Here is a 12,745-nt window from a genome sequence, read left to right as displayed (position 1 = left end):
CCTTAGCTAACTTAAGTAAGTTACGTAAGATGCAGCTCATCCCTTCAAAGCTACTCAGTTTTTCTTCTAAAAAAATGTTTATTTATAATCATTGTCAGAGAAAGTATTCAGTAGCATGGGAATCCATTCATCTGTTAATACAACATTGGGTGCAGCAGAACCCTTAATCAACTTTTTGTTTGCTGATAAACTGTATAAACTGCTGTCTACAAATGCTGTCTACATGTCCTGGTCATTATTTTTTACATATTAGTACATGTGTGTTTAAAGCTTGAATTTGGGGCAAAAAAACGTGTTTTTAGTGCCATCTTAAGGTTAAACACTAAGATAAACACAATTTGGCTGTTTGTCCTCTCATTACACGAGAAGATACATACTACGTCACTTGTTCCGCGTGACGTACCTTCTTAGTGAGTTGCTGCTGTCAATCACAACCAGACCACGCCCAACCCTCTCCCCATCCACAACCCAACGGCCCTCCAGGCAACAACTCCTTTGAGCGTAGATTTCAAATCTTAGTGAGGGGTGACTGACTTCCTGTTGAGTAATCCTTTAACTCAAATCTAGAAAATACAAATCAGTAAACTTGTAAGATGTGTATGAAAATGTATTTATTTATCTGAAACTTCAGACTTATAACTGAGCCACTGTATTTAACAAACAATTCTTGTCTGAACAGCATTGAAATAAAAATACTAAGACTTAATGTTCCATTAATATAACATTCTTCCATGCTTAACGTGTGAACCCTAACCCTAAGTAAGATGTTTTGTTGAATATTTCCATGAAAAATTGATGTTTAAACATCAATTTGGCCGCATATCGAATCGATTCAAGAATTGCGCGCTGTAATATCGCAATATATTACCTAATCGATTTTTTTAACACCCCTAATTAGTGGTGTGAATTGCCCTAGTACCTTGCGATTCGATTCGTATCACGATTCTTAGGTCACGATTCTATTCAATATCGATTAATCCCGATACAAATCTATAAATTGATTATTGCGGGGGGTGGGGGGGGGAACTCAAATTTAGAAAATACTAATCAGTAAACTTATACATGTACACTGTAAGATTTGTATGAAAATGTATTTACCTGAAAATTCAGGCTTATAACTGAGCCACTGCATTTGACAAACAGGTTGCAGTCTGTTTCATGTTTGAACAGCACTGAAATTAAATATTAAGTCTTAATGTTTAATTAATATAACATTCTTCCATGCTTAATGTGTAAATCCTAACCCTAAGTAAGACGTTTTGTTGAATATTTCCATAAAACATTTATTATAAAAATAGATCCGGCATATTGAATCAATTCTAGAATTGCGCGCTGTAATATCGCGATATATTGCTGAATCGATTTTTTCTAGTAAATTCAACTGACACTTTTTTCCCTTCTGTGTACGGTATGCACATGACAGGGACATTGAAATGAGGTTCAATCACTTTTAATAAATATTTGAAGCCAGGTTCCTCTACTACTGCATATGGGCGCATAGCTGTTGAAATGCAGGAAAACTTCGCTGGCATCACATTGTCATTGAGCAATTTTTTCAGGGTTTTTCCTGTGTACAAAATTCAGAGGCGGCCACCTCCACTTAATTTGCTCCCCACCTCCAGCCTGAGCCACTGATATAGCTCAACACAGTGCTCAAGCTGTGTTGATTGAGCTTGACAGCAGCGCATTTTAACTGCACTTGCAGTGTTGCGCAATCATGGAGGCGCTATATCAACAGCACCGGAAAGACCTGAAGCAACAACCGAAGAAGAAACAGATGTCTATTTGTTTTTTTGTTTTTAAGTTTAATGTACCAAAGAAGACACAGCTCATGGAGCAACCGTTGCGCATGCCCATTTCCTGGTTGCAAGGCTGACGTGGCGCACTCCAGCCAAAGTCATAAAAACACTGTATATACAATAAACATAACAGTGTTTTACAACAACGCTGAACTATGTTTAAAATTTAATATGTACTAGCTGATGATTTTTTTATGATTGTAGTTTTTAAAAAAATTGCAAAAATTAATGGCAACTTTGTATTCATATAATTTCTTGTCCGTGATCGTAAAATGTCTGCAGGAGGGCGGCCCATAATGGTATCAGTCATCGCCGCGTGTACCGATACCTTAAACTAGGACTGGTATTGACACCGATCAACGATACAGATACTTGGTAGCCTATCGGTAGTCATCATAGTCAGGAGTCAGGGTGATACAACCTCTGCCTCAATTTGAGGCGGGAAAAAAATCCTTTTTTGATTGGCTTTGTCACACTACTCATATTTTGGATACAAGTAGCCCTTATTGTTGCACAGAGCCAACAACGCGAAAAAAAAGCGAACCGCCCCCCAAAACAACACAGGACAGATCTTTCCGCCATTCCATGATAAGTGCTTCCTAACACTGTCTTTACAGTTTCACTTTAGGTGCCATTGTGACTTTATGCTACTTTCAGAATGAACACGAATGCTTGGCCCTGAGTTTCTCATGTGACTTTGATTGTGGGATATGAGCGTAGATGCTTCATATACGCCATGTTACAACAGAGAAGAGGAGGGGATCCTCCATCTCTGACAGCAAAAAAATGCATGCAATTACTAGCCAGTCACGCTGGCTGGGGGTTTGCAAAAACTTTGGCTAATTAAATACTATTGCTATCTTGGTTCAACATCTGTAAACAGGGAAATGCACTTACTAGCTACGCCAACTTCCTCACTCCCCATTCTCCAAGCATACTCATTTTTAGCTGGCAATTGAAGCTGGCTCTATTGAACAAGTGGTGCCCACATACCGCAATGATTTTTTTGTCCTGCAATGTTTTGTGCGTCGACTACACACCTACTTCCATGTTAGTTCAAACGACATGCCTGCCTGCTGGTTGCATCTGTGATTGGCTGAATGTGCATAACTGGACACTTACGTAAGACCCGCCTAGTGATGAAAGCTGTTTTGACGTGATTACAGTGACAGTCATGGTATTATTTAAAGAGATGCTGAAATTAAATGTATTGCACATCGACTGTAGATATTTTTTTCCGCCATACTGTATATTTTTTTCGGACACGTTACCTTAATCACAAAATTATGCAAATGCTATTACTTTGTGAGTGGATGGTTGAGGATTTGAAGGCGGAAATTTTGCCTGCCAGCGCAGTCTTTCGCTCACATGACACACAAGTCGACAAGAATAAAAACTAATCAGCGTTCAGGCTCACACATATTGTACGGACCTGTACATGATGGCAGCACAGAACCTCAAAGTTAACAGGATTGTGTTTACTGTAACGTCTTAGTTCGCGGGCACGATCAGCGATTACAGCTGATCACAAATTTTGCATAAATGCAAAATATTGGCCGTCCCGCTCCAGTTGACCAGCTCAGTCACGGTGTACTGTAAAGTCTAATCAGTTCCACACTTTTCAGACGATGAGTGTCCTTTGTGTAAAACCTTTATTAAACCACATACTGTAACAAATTTTCACTTAAGTTTTGGGCATGAGGCGGAAAGGAAATAAACACTACTGGGAAAATTCTCGATAACGATGCGAATACTGTAAACAATTCATTAGTCATTGTAATTTGTGGATATGACTTTTTAGCTCTATTTTAATCGGCAGTTGAAAAACAATGTGTATGTATGTGCAATATCACCTCCAATAGGACTGGAGTGGAAGAGTATCCAAATGAGAACTTTTCAAATTTTGGCTGAGCTCAAGAGTTTAAGATGTTCCATCCATCCATCCATCCATTTTCGTAACCACTTATTCCTCACAGGGGTCGTGGGGTGCTGGAGCCCATCCCAGCTGCCTTCGGGCAGTAGGTGGGGTACACCCTGAACTGGTTGCCAGCCAATCCAGGGCACACACAGAGACAAACAGTAACACACACAATCAAGTTTTAGCTGTTGACTGATTTGATTTGATTATATTTAAATTGTACTGGCAATCCTCTTATACTGATTGGAAGAGTTAGGATGGTACAGATTATCAATACAAACTCGAGTTACTGTATAGTCTGTCTGACATTTAAACACAAATGACAGAGGAGGATTTAAGAAGAACAGTAGGGATTTATGATTAATCCAGCTGCACACATACAGTATATGCAACATGCCAGCATTCGACTAGCATCAGTAGGCTAATGGGTAGGACAGGAAGGAAATATTATTATCTGTCCTGTCTTTAAAACCAGGCTTTGTACAGCACGGAATGACAGCCCCCCTAGAATCTCTTTCGAACACTAGTTTCATCCCCTTGATATTCCCTCAGGGAAATTAAGGATTAGCGTGGCCCTTTCAAAGAGAAATTCCTTAGCTGCTTCCCATGAATGCCACCCCCCAACCAACCCCCATCCTCCGTCCGCGCTCCAATCCAAATTGTGTGTTCTGTTTTGCCCATCGCCCAGCTATGGAACATAAGCCCTGTCTATGTGCTACATGGTTGTGATCTGTAGTAAGAGGATGCCAGTGGATTGTCCGGCACCACGCTGATTCCTGGCCTCGAGTGCTACCTTGCCAAAATGCTGAGAGAATGAGCTGTTGTGTTTTTACTACTGGCCTTTCTAAATATAAATACTGTGACAAATTAAAAAGGTGATGCAAAATTTTGATTCCCCAGCCCCTCTGCTAATATGGTTTCCATAACACTATGTTTGTGTATCTGAGTGGCATGAGAGAACTCTTAGCAACGATATTAGATTCATAGCCCCTACCACAAAACTTGGCCAATATGTAAAGGCCTGCATGTTTTTTTCCCTCCCCTAAACCTACACATAACCAAAAATTGTGTCTCGAAAGAGTTTCAGAAAGCAATACTCTATTATAAAAATGATTTTACAAATGAAAAGTTTTGTCTTACTAACGGTATACACATTTTTACTGCTAATGAGTAAAATAATAGATGGTGTTTGTATTGACTTTACCGTCAATGTAATGATCGCCATGTCTATATTGTCATATACTGTGTACATACTTTTTTGAAGTCACCCGTGGCTGCATGCTTACTAAATGCCACCTTTTCCCACAATTATGTTATGTAATTTTACTCAATGAAAAATTGTTAGAATTCATAATTGCAGTGTTTAAAAAAAAATACTTTCCCTTAAATTTAACTCCAACTAAATAATTGTAAAATTGACACATCAGCTCCTTGTTGCAGATTTTATGACATCTATCCGCAAATACTGTTATCAATAACATTGACCAAATAACACATAAAACACCTGATCAAAGATGACTTTAAACCTTGCATATGAGCATCACAGTTAAACTACAGTGTCTGGAAAGAAACTATCAACGTTCACTGGTGCGATCACCACTGCAATAAAGACAGTCGTACTAATTATGTGCCCGATGCCCAGGCAGGAGTTATTGTACTTCTCTGGGAATGCTTTCTGCACTCTGCCTGATTTCGTTAACTTCTCCTGTCCTAGTTGCTGCTCTCTTCATGTTTATGTTAATTTGTTTATGGGCTTTTTTCTGCTGTAAGCTGTTACATAATTCTTTTATCTAGGACAGAAACCAAAAGTCAGTTTCTGTCTCCACTTGTGCTTGTGATGTGTTCAGTGACCACGCAAACGTGGCGTTGGCGTACAAGACTACAAATGCATGGTCCGACATTACGGCTTTCAGAGTGGCGGCCCTGTGGGCCCACTAAGAGCCACTTTGTGGTGGCCCTGTTGAAACCGTACTCATATATTAATGTTATAATATGGTAAAATTCAGTGATTATAATCAATATTGTTATACTGTTTTATTTAAGACTTTTTGAAGATATTACTTCTGTGTAGTTAGTGCGAACGTGTTGATTTCATTATCATTTATGAAATTTTTACTGGCTTGGTTTGGCCAGCATCTGTAAGGTATGTGGTGGCCCAAGACGGTGCCATACAGGCCCAGGATAAATGTCGGACCCTGAAATGTCATTGCTAGTTCTTAGTTGAATGAGCAGGATGCATGTCTGTTTTAATATCTGGCATGACCATAGCTTCCCTTCTTACTTAACAGACACTTATCAATGGCCAGCTTTTCTTCACACTCGAGTAATTCCTCGTTGCACATTCAGCTTTTTTAGTGCACCCTCATGGCTGCCTTGTGTGATAAATGAAATGCAAAAAGCATGCTGCAGGGAACAAACTGTCTGATTTGGAGAGTGTTGCATTCCTGTGAATGTGCCAAGTGTCAAGTTCATTGTTTCGTGGGCCATAGATCCACAGCTTTGACTGTATAATTACACACTGCTAAAAACTACTGTGGTGGATATACTTAGGGGTTAAGACAGCTATTACTGCAGCAAAAAAAGGATACAAGTGTGTTAAGCAAAGTTATGTATATGACAACGAATCACTGATGGTTTCGTGGACTAGTGGTAACGGTACATTCGACCTAATTTTGGTGCAGGCAGTGTGGGTTATCAATTGCCAAACAGTGATGGCGTGAAATTTCAATGTGACTTGGAATGAAATCTAAAAAAAAAATCTGTAACTGACTGTTGACAAGTTCAGGATGTATTCCGCCTTTCGCCTGATGTTAGCTGCAATAGGATGATCTAGCACCCTGCGAAAGCCTTGTTGAGATGGATGGATGGATGGATGGATGGCGGTTCATGAACAGTATGTACTGTATCATCCACTCTCAAGTGCTGCATCAGTGTTATTTCTGCATGTTTGCACAATAAGCAGCTGTAGCACTTAACTGTTGTCACAAACAGCTTACATCAAAATCAAAGTCATAATTTATCGTGTCTTTTTACAGGTAAATAAACGTTTTGGCAGTTTTCCATCATGTCTCATAATAGTAATATAGTGAAAACTTAGATTTCATGTTTCTTTTTGTCTATAGCAAAGGATGAGTCTCAGACATTTGGTTCACTAGTGCTGGGATTTTTGAGTCACATGATTTATTTAGCCGTGTTAAGGTCTTTCAGAGTAATTTGCATCCCTGCTTGGGCCCTTCATCACACCAGACATCCTTTGGCTTCTTAAGTCTCTCTTTTTTGGCTTTTATTCACCAACTCAATCATCCCCCTTTTGTAAAGAGAGTTGTGCACCATTCAAGTTCAAAAAAACAAACCAGTGTTAGTTGACAGCTGAGTGCAGCTCCAGTGGTGGAAGAGATCTACATTTGAGTTGTCCAAACTTTTGAGTCTAACCCTTGGGAAATGTATTACTCATTGCTTTTTGTGCATGCTCATGCTAAATAACAAAGCCTTTTTGTGCTTGGGACATAGCTGGGACTAACAAGGTTATTGGAAACTAGATGTGATGAGCTAATTTTAGCTGCTGTAACCTGGTGATTTTCCTTCCTGGTTAGAGGCTGCAGCCTGTCGGCTCTGTAGTTGTTCTCTTGCTTGAGAGTGAGGCTGCACCCTCCTCTGAGCACGGGAGTTTAGGTTTAAGATTCGATGACCGCTTTGTGGATTGATACACTACAATCATTTTTTTTTTAGTGCGTGTATTGTTAAATGTTTTGACAATTATGTGTAGTCCCCATAAACCTACAATGATTTGTAGTCAAGGGAACATTTATCATAATAACCTTAAGAATTTTAGAATGCATTTAAAATTAAAACTATTAATGTTCCTTAATTAACATAAAGCAATATTCACTGAAAGTTTGACAAAGATGAGCTGAAAATTGTATCTGGTGAAAAGAAGACAAGTGTCATGTTCCTCGTGAGATTACCTTTAACTTTGGCTATTTAAGTGTCTTCAGTACAATAGCCTTTAAGACGGTCTTGTCCAAAAAAATGTAGATACCTAAAACAGGGCTCAGGTCAGTTTTCATCCGGATATCGTTCAACGCCAATGTGATTTTTTTATTTTAAGATACCATGGCTCTCCAATTATTATAATAATTGTGACTTCACAGAATGACAAACTGATTATTTAGCGTTTTTTTTTTGTGTAATTATTATTACTCTCTCTTTTGACCAGCATTTGGAGAGGTCCCAATGTGAATTGTGTGGACAGCACTGGATACAGCCCGCTCCATCACGCCGCCTTAAATGGACACAGGTAGTGGTTAAACGCCACATCTATTTTGTTTCTATATTTCTCCAGGCCTCCCTTCACCGCAAACCAGTCCCGGTGGAACTATACAGCTATTGATTACCTGTTTATCAAGACTGTGTGTATTTACAGTATTATTGCTCTTTAAAATCTAACCTGCCCCATCCCTTCTTTAACTGTCAGTGAAGTGGTGGAATTGCTCCTACGAAACGAGGCCTTGACCAACATAGCCGACAACAAGGGCTGCTACCCTTTGCACCTGGCAGCATGGAAGGGAGACGAGCACATTGTCAGGTTGCTCATCCACCAAGGACCCTCCCATCCCAAACTCAACGAACAGGTCTGGCTCTGGATTTACATTGTACTGCTGTATGTTGGTGCTGTTATTGGAAGAGATCAGCTGTTCTCAGCAGAATGAAATGTCTCAACAACAGCCATATTCATAGGAAAGAACAAGGGTGTTAGACTCATTGTAGTTCAGGGGCGACAGCTTTATTTGATGTCAAGTGTGCCAGAAAGTAAAGTAACATGAATAACAATTACTCGTTTTTTTTAAAGAAAACTTTTCATATTCAATACTGTCCTTTTACACATCATTATTAAAAACCTAAATTAAACATACATAAAATACATTGATATATTTCATGGCATTGAATGAATAGGATTCCACCAAACCAAGAACTTTTGTTGTGAAACATTTAATTAAATTGCTTAACTTACCACAGCGAGGGTTCCTTTTCACAAAACTGTAAGCAGATCTGGCGGTACAAGATGAACCAAACTGTGATGATGTGGTTGCACAGGTGCTAAAACCAACCCGTGCAACCACATCATCTTTTATGTCTTGTAGCGGCAGACCACATTGAAAGGATGACAAGGAAGTGGTCGATCAGCGATATCTTTAATGCTGTCGGAATGGGTCACTGTCAGCCATACCCATGCCAAAATTATAACAACAAACCTAGCTGTCTGCTAAACATTCTGCTCACTTCCATACTCAGACTGTGCCTGCCTCCTTGGCTTACTCGTTCAATCACCAATCAAGAGTCAGTTGTATATACATTCACAGAAAAAGAACTCTAAACAACACATAACTGCAGGATTGCTACAGTATTTTTTTCACTTTCAAATTCATCCTGCGTGCCGGATTGAACCGTCTTGCCGGCTGGCTTTGGCCCACAAGGCATTTGTTTGACAACCCTGGGACACCCTGGTTTACACTCCTACAAGCTTTTCAACAAACCTAAGTCGTTTTAGTGGTTATTTTAATTATGTCAACATTGCATGTGGTGCACTATATGGATTTTTCTAAGAATGTGACTTGTGTCTCCCAGCATCATGACTCACACTTTGACAATGTTACTGATACTGTGCTACTTGGAAGTGCCTTGATGCCTGTCTGCGTGAGAAGTTCTTGTTTGCGCTAACATCGTTAACAATTTTTGTGAAGCCAGTCACTGTAGACAGGCCTGTTATGGACATGCAGAAATGACCCACTCTGAGCTTTATACTGTAGCTCTGACCTCAGATATTCTTAGAGGGGAAAAACACAGACCATAATATAATTCTCATTGTGGGCCATTTCTCCTAAACTAATCATGACATTTGATTGGTCATTAACACATCCCTGTTGTATACTCATATTAAGTTGTGATAATCATTCATGTATTCATTTCTTGTTTGAACCAAAACCATCAGCTTATCTTCTTTTCCTCCCTCCCAGAGCTCTGTAGACCATAAAGAGTTCAAACGCTGTGGGCCCTTTGACCCTTATATTAATGCCAAGGTGTGTACACCGCGCTGCTACAATGTTTCCCTTGAATGCTTCTCTGCTTTGCTGCTGTTGGCTTGCTGTGGGCATGTTGCTGCTGCTTGCAGGGCCACTCTGCTACAAAACCACAGGGATGCTTTTATCTAGCTCTGTTTGTGAGTGGATCACTTGGTCTTTGCTCATCCATGTTAGCATTGCCAAATTTTATTGAGCCGCTTGTGCATTATGATGACAATCCTTGCATGTGAGAGAAGTTGGCAGCCCTTTCACTGGGGCTTTACATTTATGTATAACTTTTTGGGAGGAGACATGGACAGTGCTGTTAACAAAATGTATTTGACACACTGACTTTTTTCCTGGGTGATTTACTTTTAAGCCACTACCATAAATACTAATTGACAGTGGTAAACATTAATTTATTGATAAGCTGACCAGTTGATACTGACAGAAAAAAATACATATTCATATGAGATATGCCATTGGCTACTGTTTTTTGTCTGTCTGTCGAATAGCCAGTTTCTTACTAATTATTAGGCTGAATTAAAAGTCAATGGTAAGATGCCAATGAAGGCATGCATCAAGTCTAAATGCAACGGTTTGTGAACAGCACTCAACAGTAGTAGCTTTAGCACTCATGGTAATGCTAACACAATATTGGAGGTGTTATGGCTTGGCCACCAATGCACACACATCTAAATTTATTATAGCAAGTCCTTGAGGGTTATATGTACATGTCAGCAGAGAAGTGGGGCAGATCATCGCGTCCAGATTCAGAGCCGTTGCACAAATGCACACTCATATTTTATGATAGTAAATTTATGAACAAACATACACCAAAGTGACTCTGTAACAAAGCACAAAACCACTGTTTCTTATGTACAGTATACTGTATATATAATAAATAGTAAATAATAACCTCATCATTTAAAGAGGGACACCTGTTAACTGCATCAATGTTTGACTTCAGCTGTTGACTCTGACAGTACGCCCACCACCCACCTTTCCTTTATAGTAGTGTAAACATGTCAGCCCCTCCATAATTGTATTTAGCACAGGCATAGCTGGAAGCCCACCAAGGCCTGTACATAAAGCCGCACACTATTTTTGAACATGGTCAACTAATCCTCTTAGTGTTTGGCTGGGGAAGGATGACTTTCCTCTATAGCACCATGCTGACTTATATTGCAGTTTACCTTCTCCTTCCTTTTCAGTTTTATATGTTTGAGTTGGGGTTATGCATGCGGTCTAAGTAAGCACATCATGGCCGTTTGATGAGCGTACTACCTACTTTTGTGGCTGAATAATTGATTCATTGTTATGAATAAATAAAACTGATGGCGTCATGTGACCCAGTAGAAGGGGAATCCTACTTCCAGAGAGCCGTTTCAAGAGGAGGAGGAGGAAGAGGAGTGTTCAGTGTCGCCATCTCTTTGCATCAGCATCACACGGCGATTTCCATGACACTCGTCTTTGCGGAGTGTGGAAATGGATGGAATGGCCCCACCTCCCACTTGGTACTCCCAAGATTGTTCAGAAGAGGATGAGGCAGGCGGTTGTCATGGTAACATTGTCATTGGCCATAGGGTAGAGGCAAATGACCCAGTAGAGACAGCGAACCAGGTGTGGGCTAGAACTTTAAAAGGAGCCTGGAGTTTTTTAGTTTATCTCAGCCATTGGAAAATGTTCACATCTGGAGTGAAACCAGTTGTCTGTCAACTTGGATTGGGGGGCCCAAATGCCTGAATATTGGAGTTGCACTGCTAACTGTCAGAAAAAAAAAGCTTAATTTTTACAGCAGTTCAGAGTACCCACCCTTTTTGGAGTTCTTGGAGGGTGTGCTGGAGAGCGCTCCCCCTGGGGACTCCCTCGTTTTGCTGGGGGACTTCAACGTTCATGTGCGCAATGACAGTGAGACCTGGAGGAGCGTGATTGGAAGGAACGGGCCCCCCGATCAGAACCCGAGTGGTGTTCTGTTATTGGACTTCTGTGCTTGTAAAGGATTGTCCATAACAAACACCATGTTCAAACATAAGGGTGTCCATATGTGCACTTGGCACCAGGACACCCTTGGGCGCAGTTCGATGATCGACTTTGTACTGTAGTCGTGTCATCGGATTTGTGACTGCATGTTTTGGACACTCGGGTGAAGAGAGAAGCGGGGGAATATGCCGGTCAGACCCGGTAAACCCAAACTTATTCTGAGGGTTTGCTGGAAACGTCGTTTCAATGCCTACCTCCGGCAGAACTTCTCCTTCGCCCCTGGGGAGGTGGGGGATATTGAGTCTGAGTGGACCATGTTCTACGCCTCCATTGTTGAGGCGGCTGATCAGAGCTGTGGCCGTAAGGTGGTCGGTGCCTGTCGTGTCGACACCAGCTGTAAGGGATGCCGTCAAGCTGAAGAACGAGTCCTTTTTGGCCTGTGGGACTCCGGAGGCAGCTGACAGGTACCGGCTGGCCAAGTGCCCCTGGATTGGCAGACCAGTGGTGCCCTTTTTTAAGAAGGGGGACCGGAGGGTGTGCTTCAACTATAGAGGGATCACACTCCTCAGCCTCCCTGGTAAGGTCTATTCTATTCAGGTGTGCTGGAGAGGAGGGTCCGTCGGGAAGTTGAATTTTGGATTCAGGAGGAGCAGTGTGGTTTTCGTCCATGCCGTGGAACAGTGGACCATCTCTACACCCTCAATAGAGTCCTCAAGGGTGCATGGGAGTTCGCCCAACCGGTCTACATGTGTTTTGTAGATTTGGAGAAGGCATTAGACCGCGTTCCTCGGGAAGTCCTGCGGGGGCTGCTTCGGGAGTACGAGGTACTGATCCCCCTGATACGGCCTGTACAGTCTCTGTACGACCAATGTTAGAGTTTGGTCCGCATTGCTGGCAGCAAGTCAGATTTGTTCCCAGTGAGGGTTGGACTTGACCAAGGCTGCCCTTTCTCACCGATTCTGTTCAGAGCTTTTGTGGACAGAATT

General features: G+C 41.1%; 1 protein-coding gene across 8 annotated transcripts in view; it reads left to right on the top strand.

The window, feature by feature from the left end:
- anks1aa (ankyrin repeat and sterile alpha motif domain containing 1Aa) overlaps nucleotides 1-12,745 on the top strand; it is a 62,037-nt gene that overhangs the window by 11,075 nt on the left and 38,217 nt on the right. For 5 of the 8 annotated variants that reach the window (XM_077549223.1, XM_077549230.1, XM_077549216.1 and 2 more), the window contains exons 2-4: nucleotides 7,934-8,014; nucleotides 8,192-8,348; nucleotides 9,732-9,794. The exons of 1 other annotated variant lie outside the window; for it this stretch is intronic. In XM_077549223.1, the coding sequence (XP_077405349.1) occupies nucleotides 7,934-8,014; nucleotides 8,192-8,348; nucleotides 9,732-9,794 (301 nt within the window). The remainder of the gene's footprint in view (nucleotides 1-7,933; nucleotides 8,015-8,191; nucleotides 8,349-9,731; nucleotides 9,795-12,745) is intronic. 2 more of the 8 variants (XM_077549258.1, XM_077549239.1) reach the window with 1 other exon arrangement.

The sequence above is a fragment of the Vanacampus margaritifer genome, chromosome 1, assembly GCF_051991255.1.
Source record: "Vanacampus margaritifer isolate UIUO_Vmar chromosome 1, RoL_Vmar_1.0, whole genome shotgun sequence".
Lineage (NCBI taxonomy): Eukaryota > Metazoa > Chordata > Actinopteri > Syngnathiformes > Syngnathidae > Vanacampus > Vanacampus margaritifer.
The sequence above is the reverse complement of the archived record's forward strand: the minus strand, read 5'-3'. Positions and strand labels throughout refer to the sequence as shown.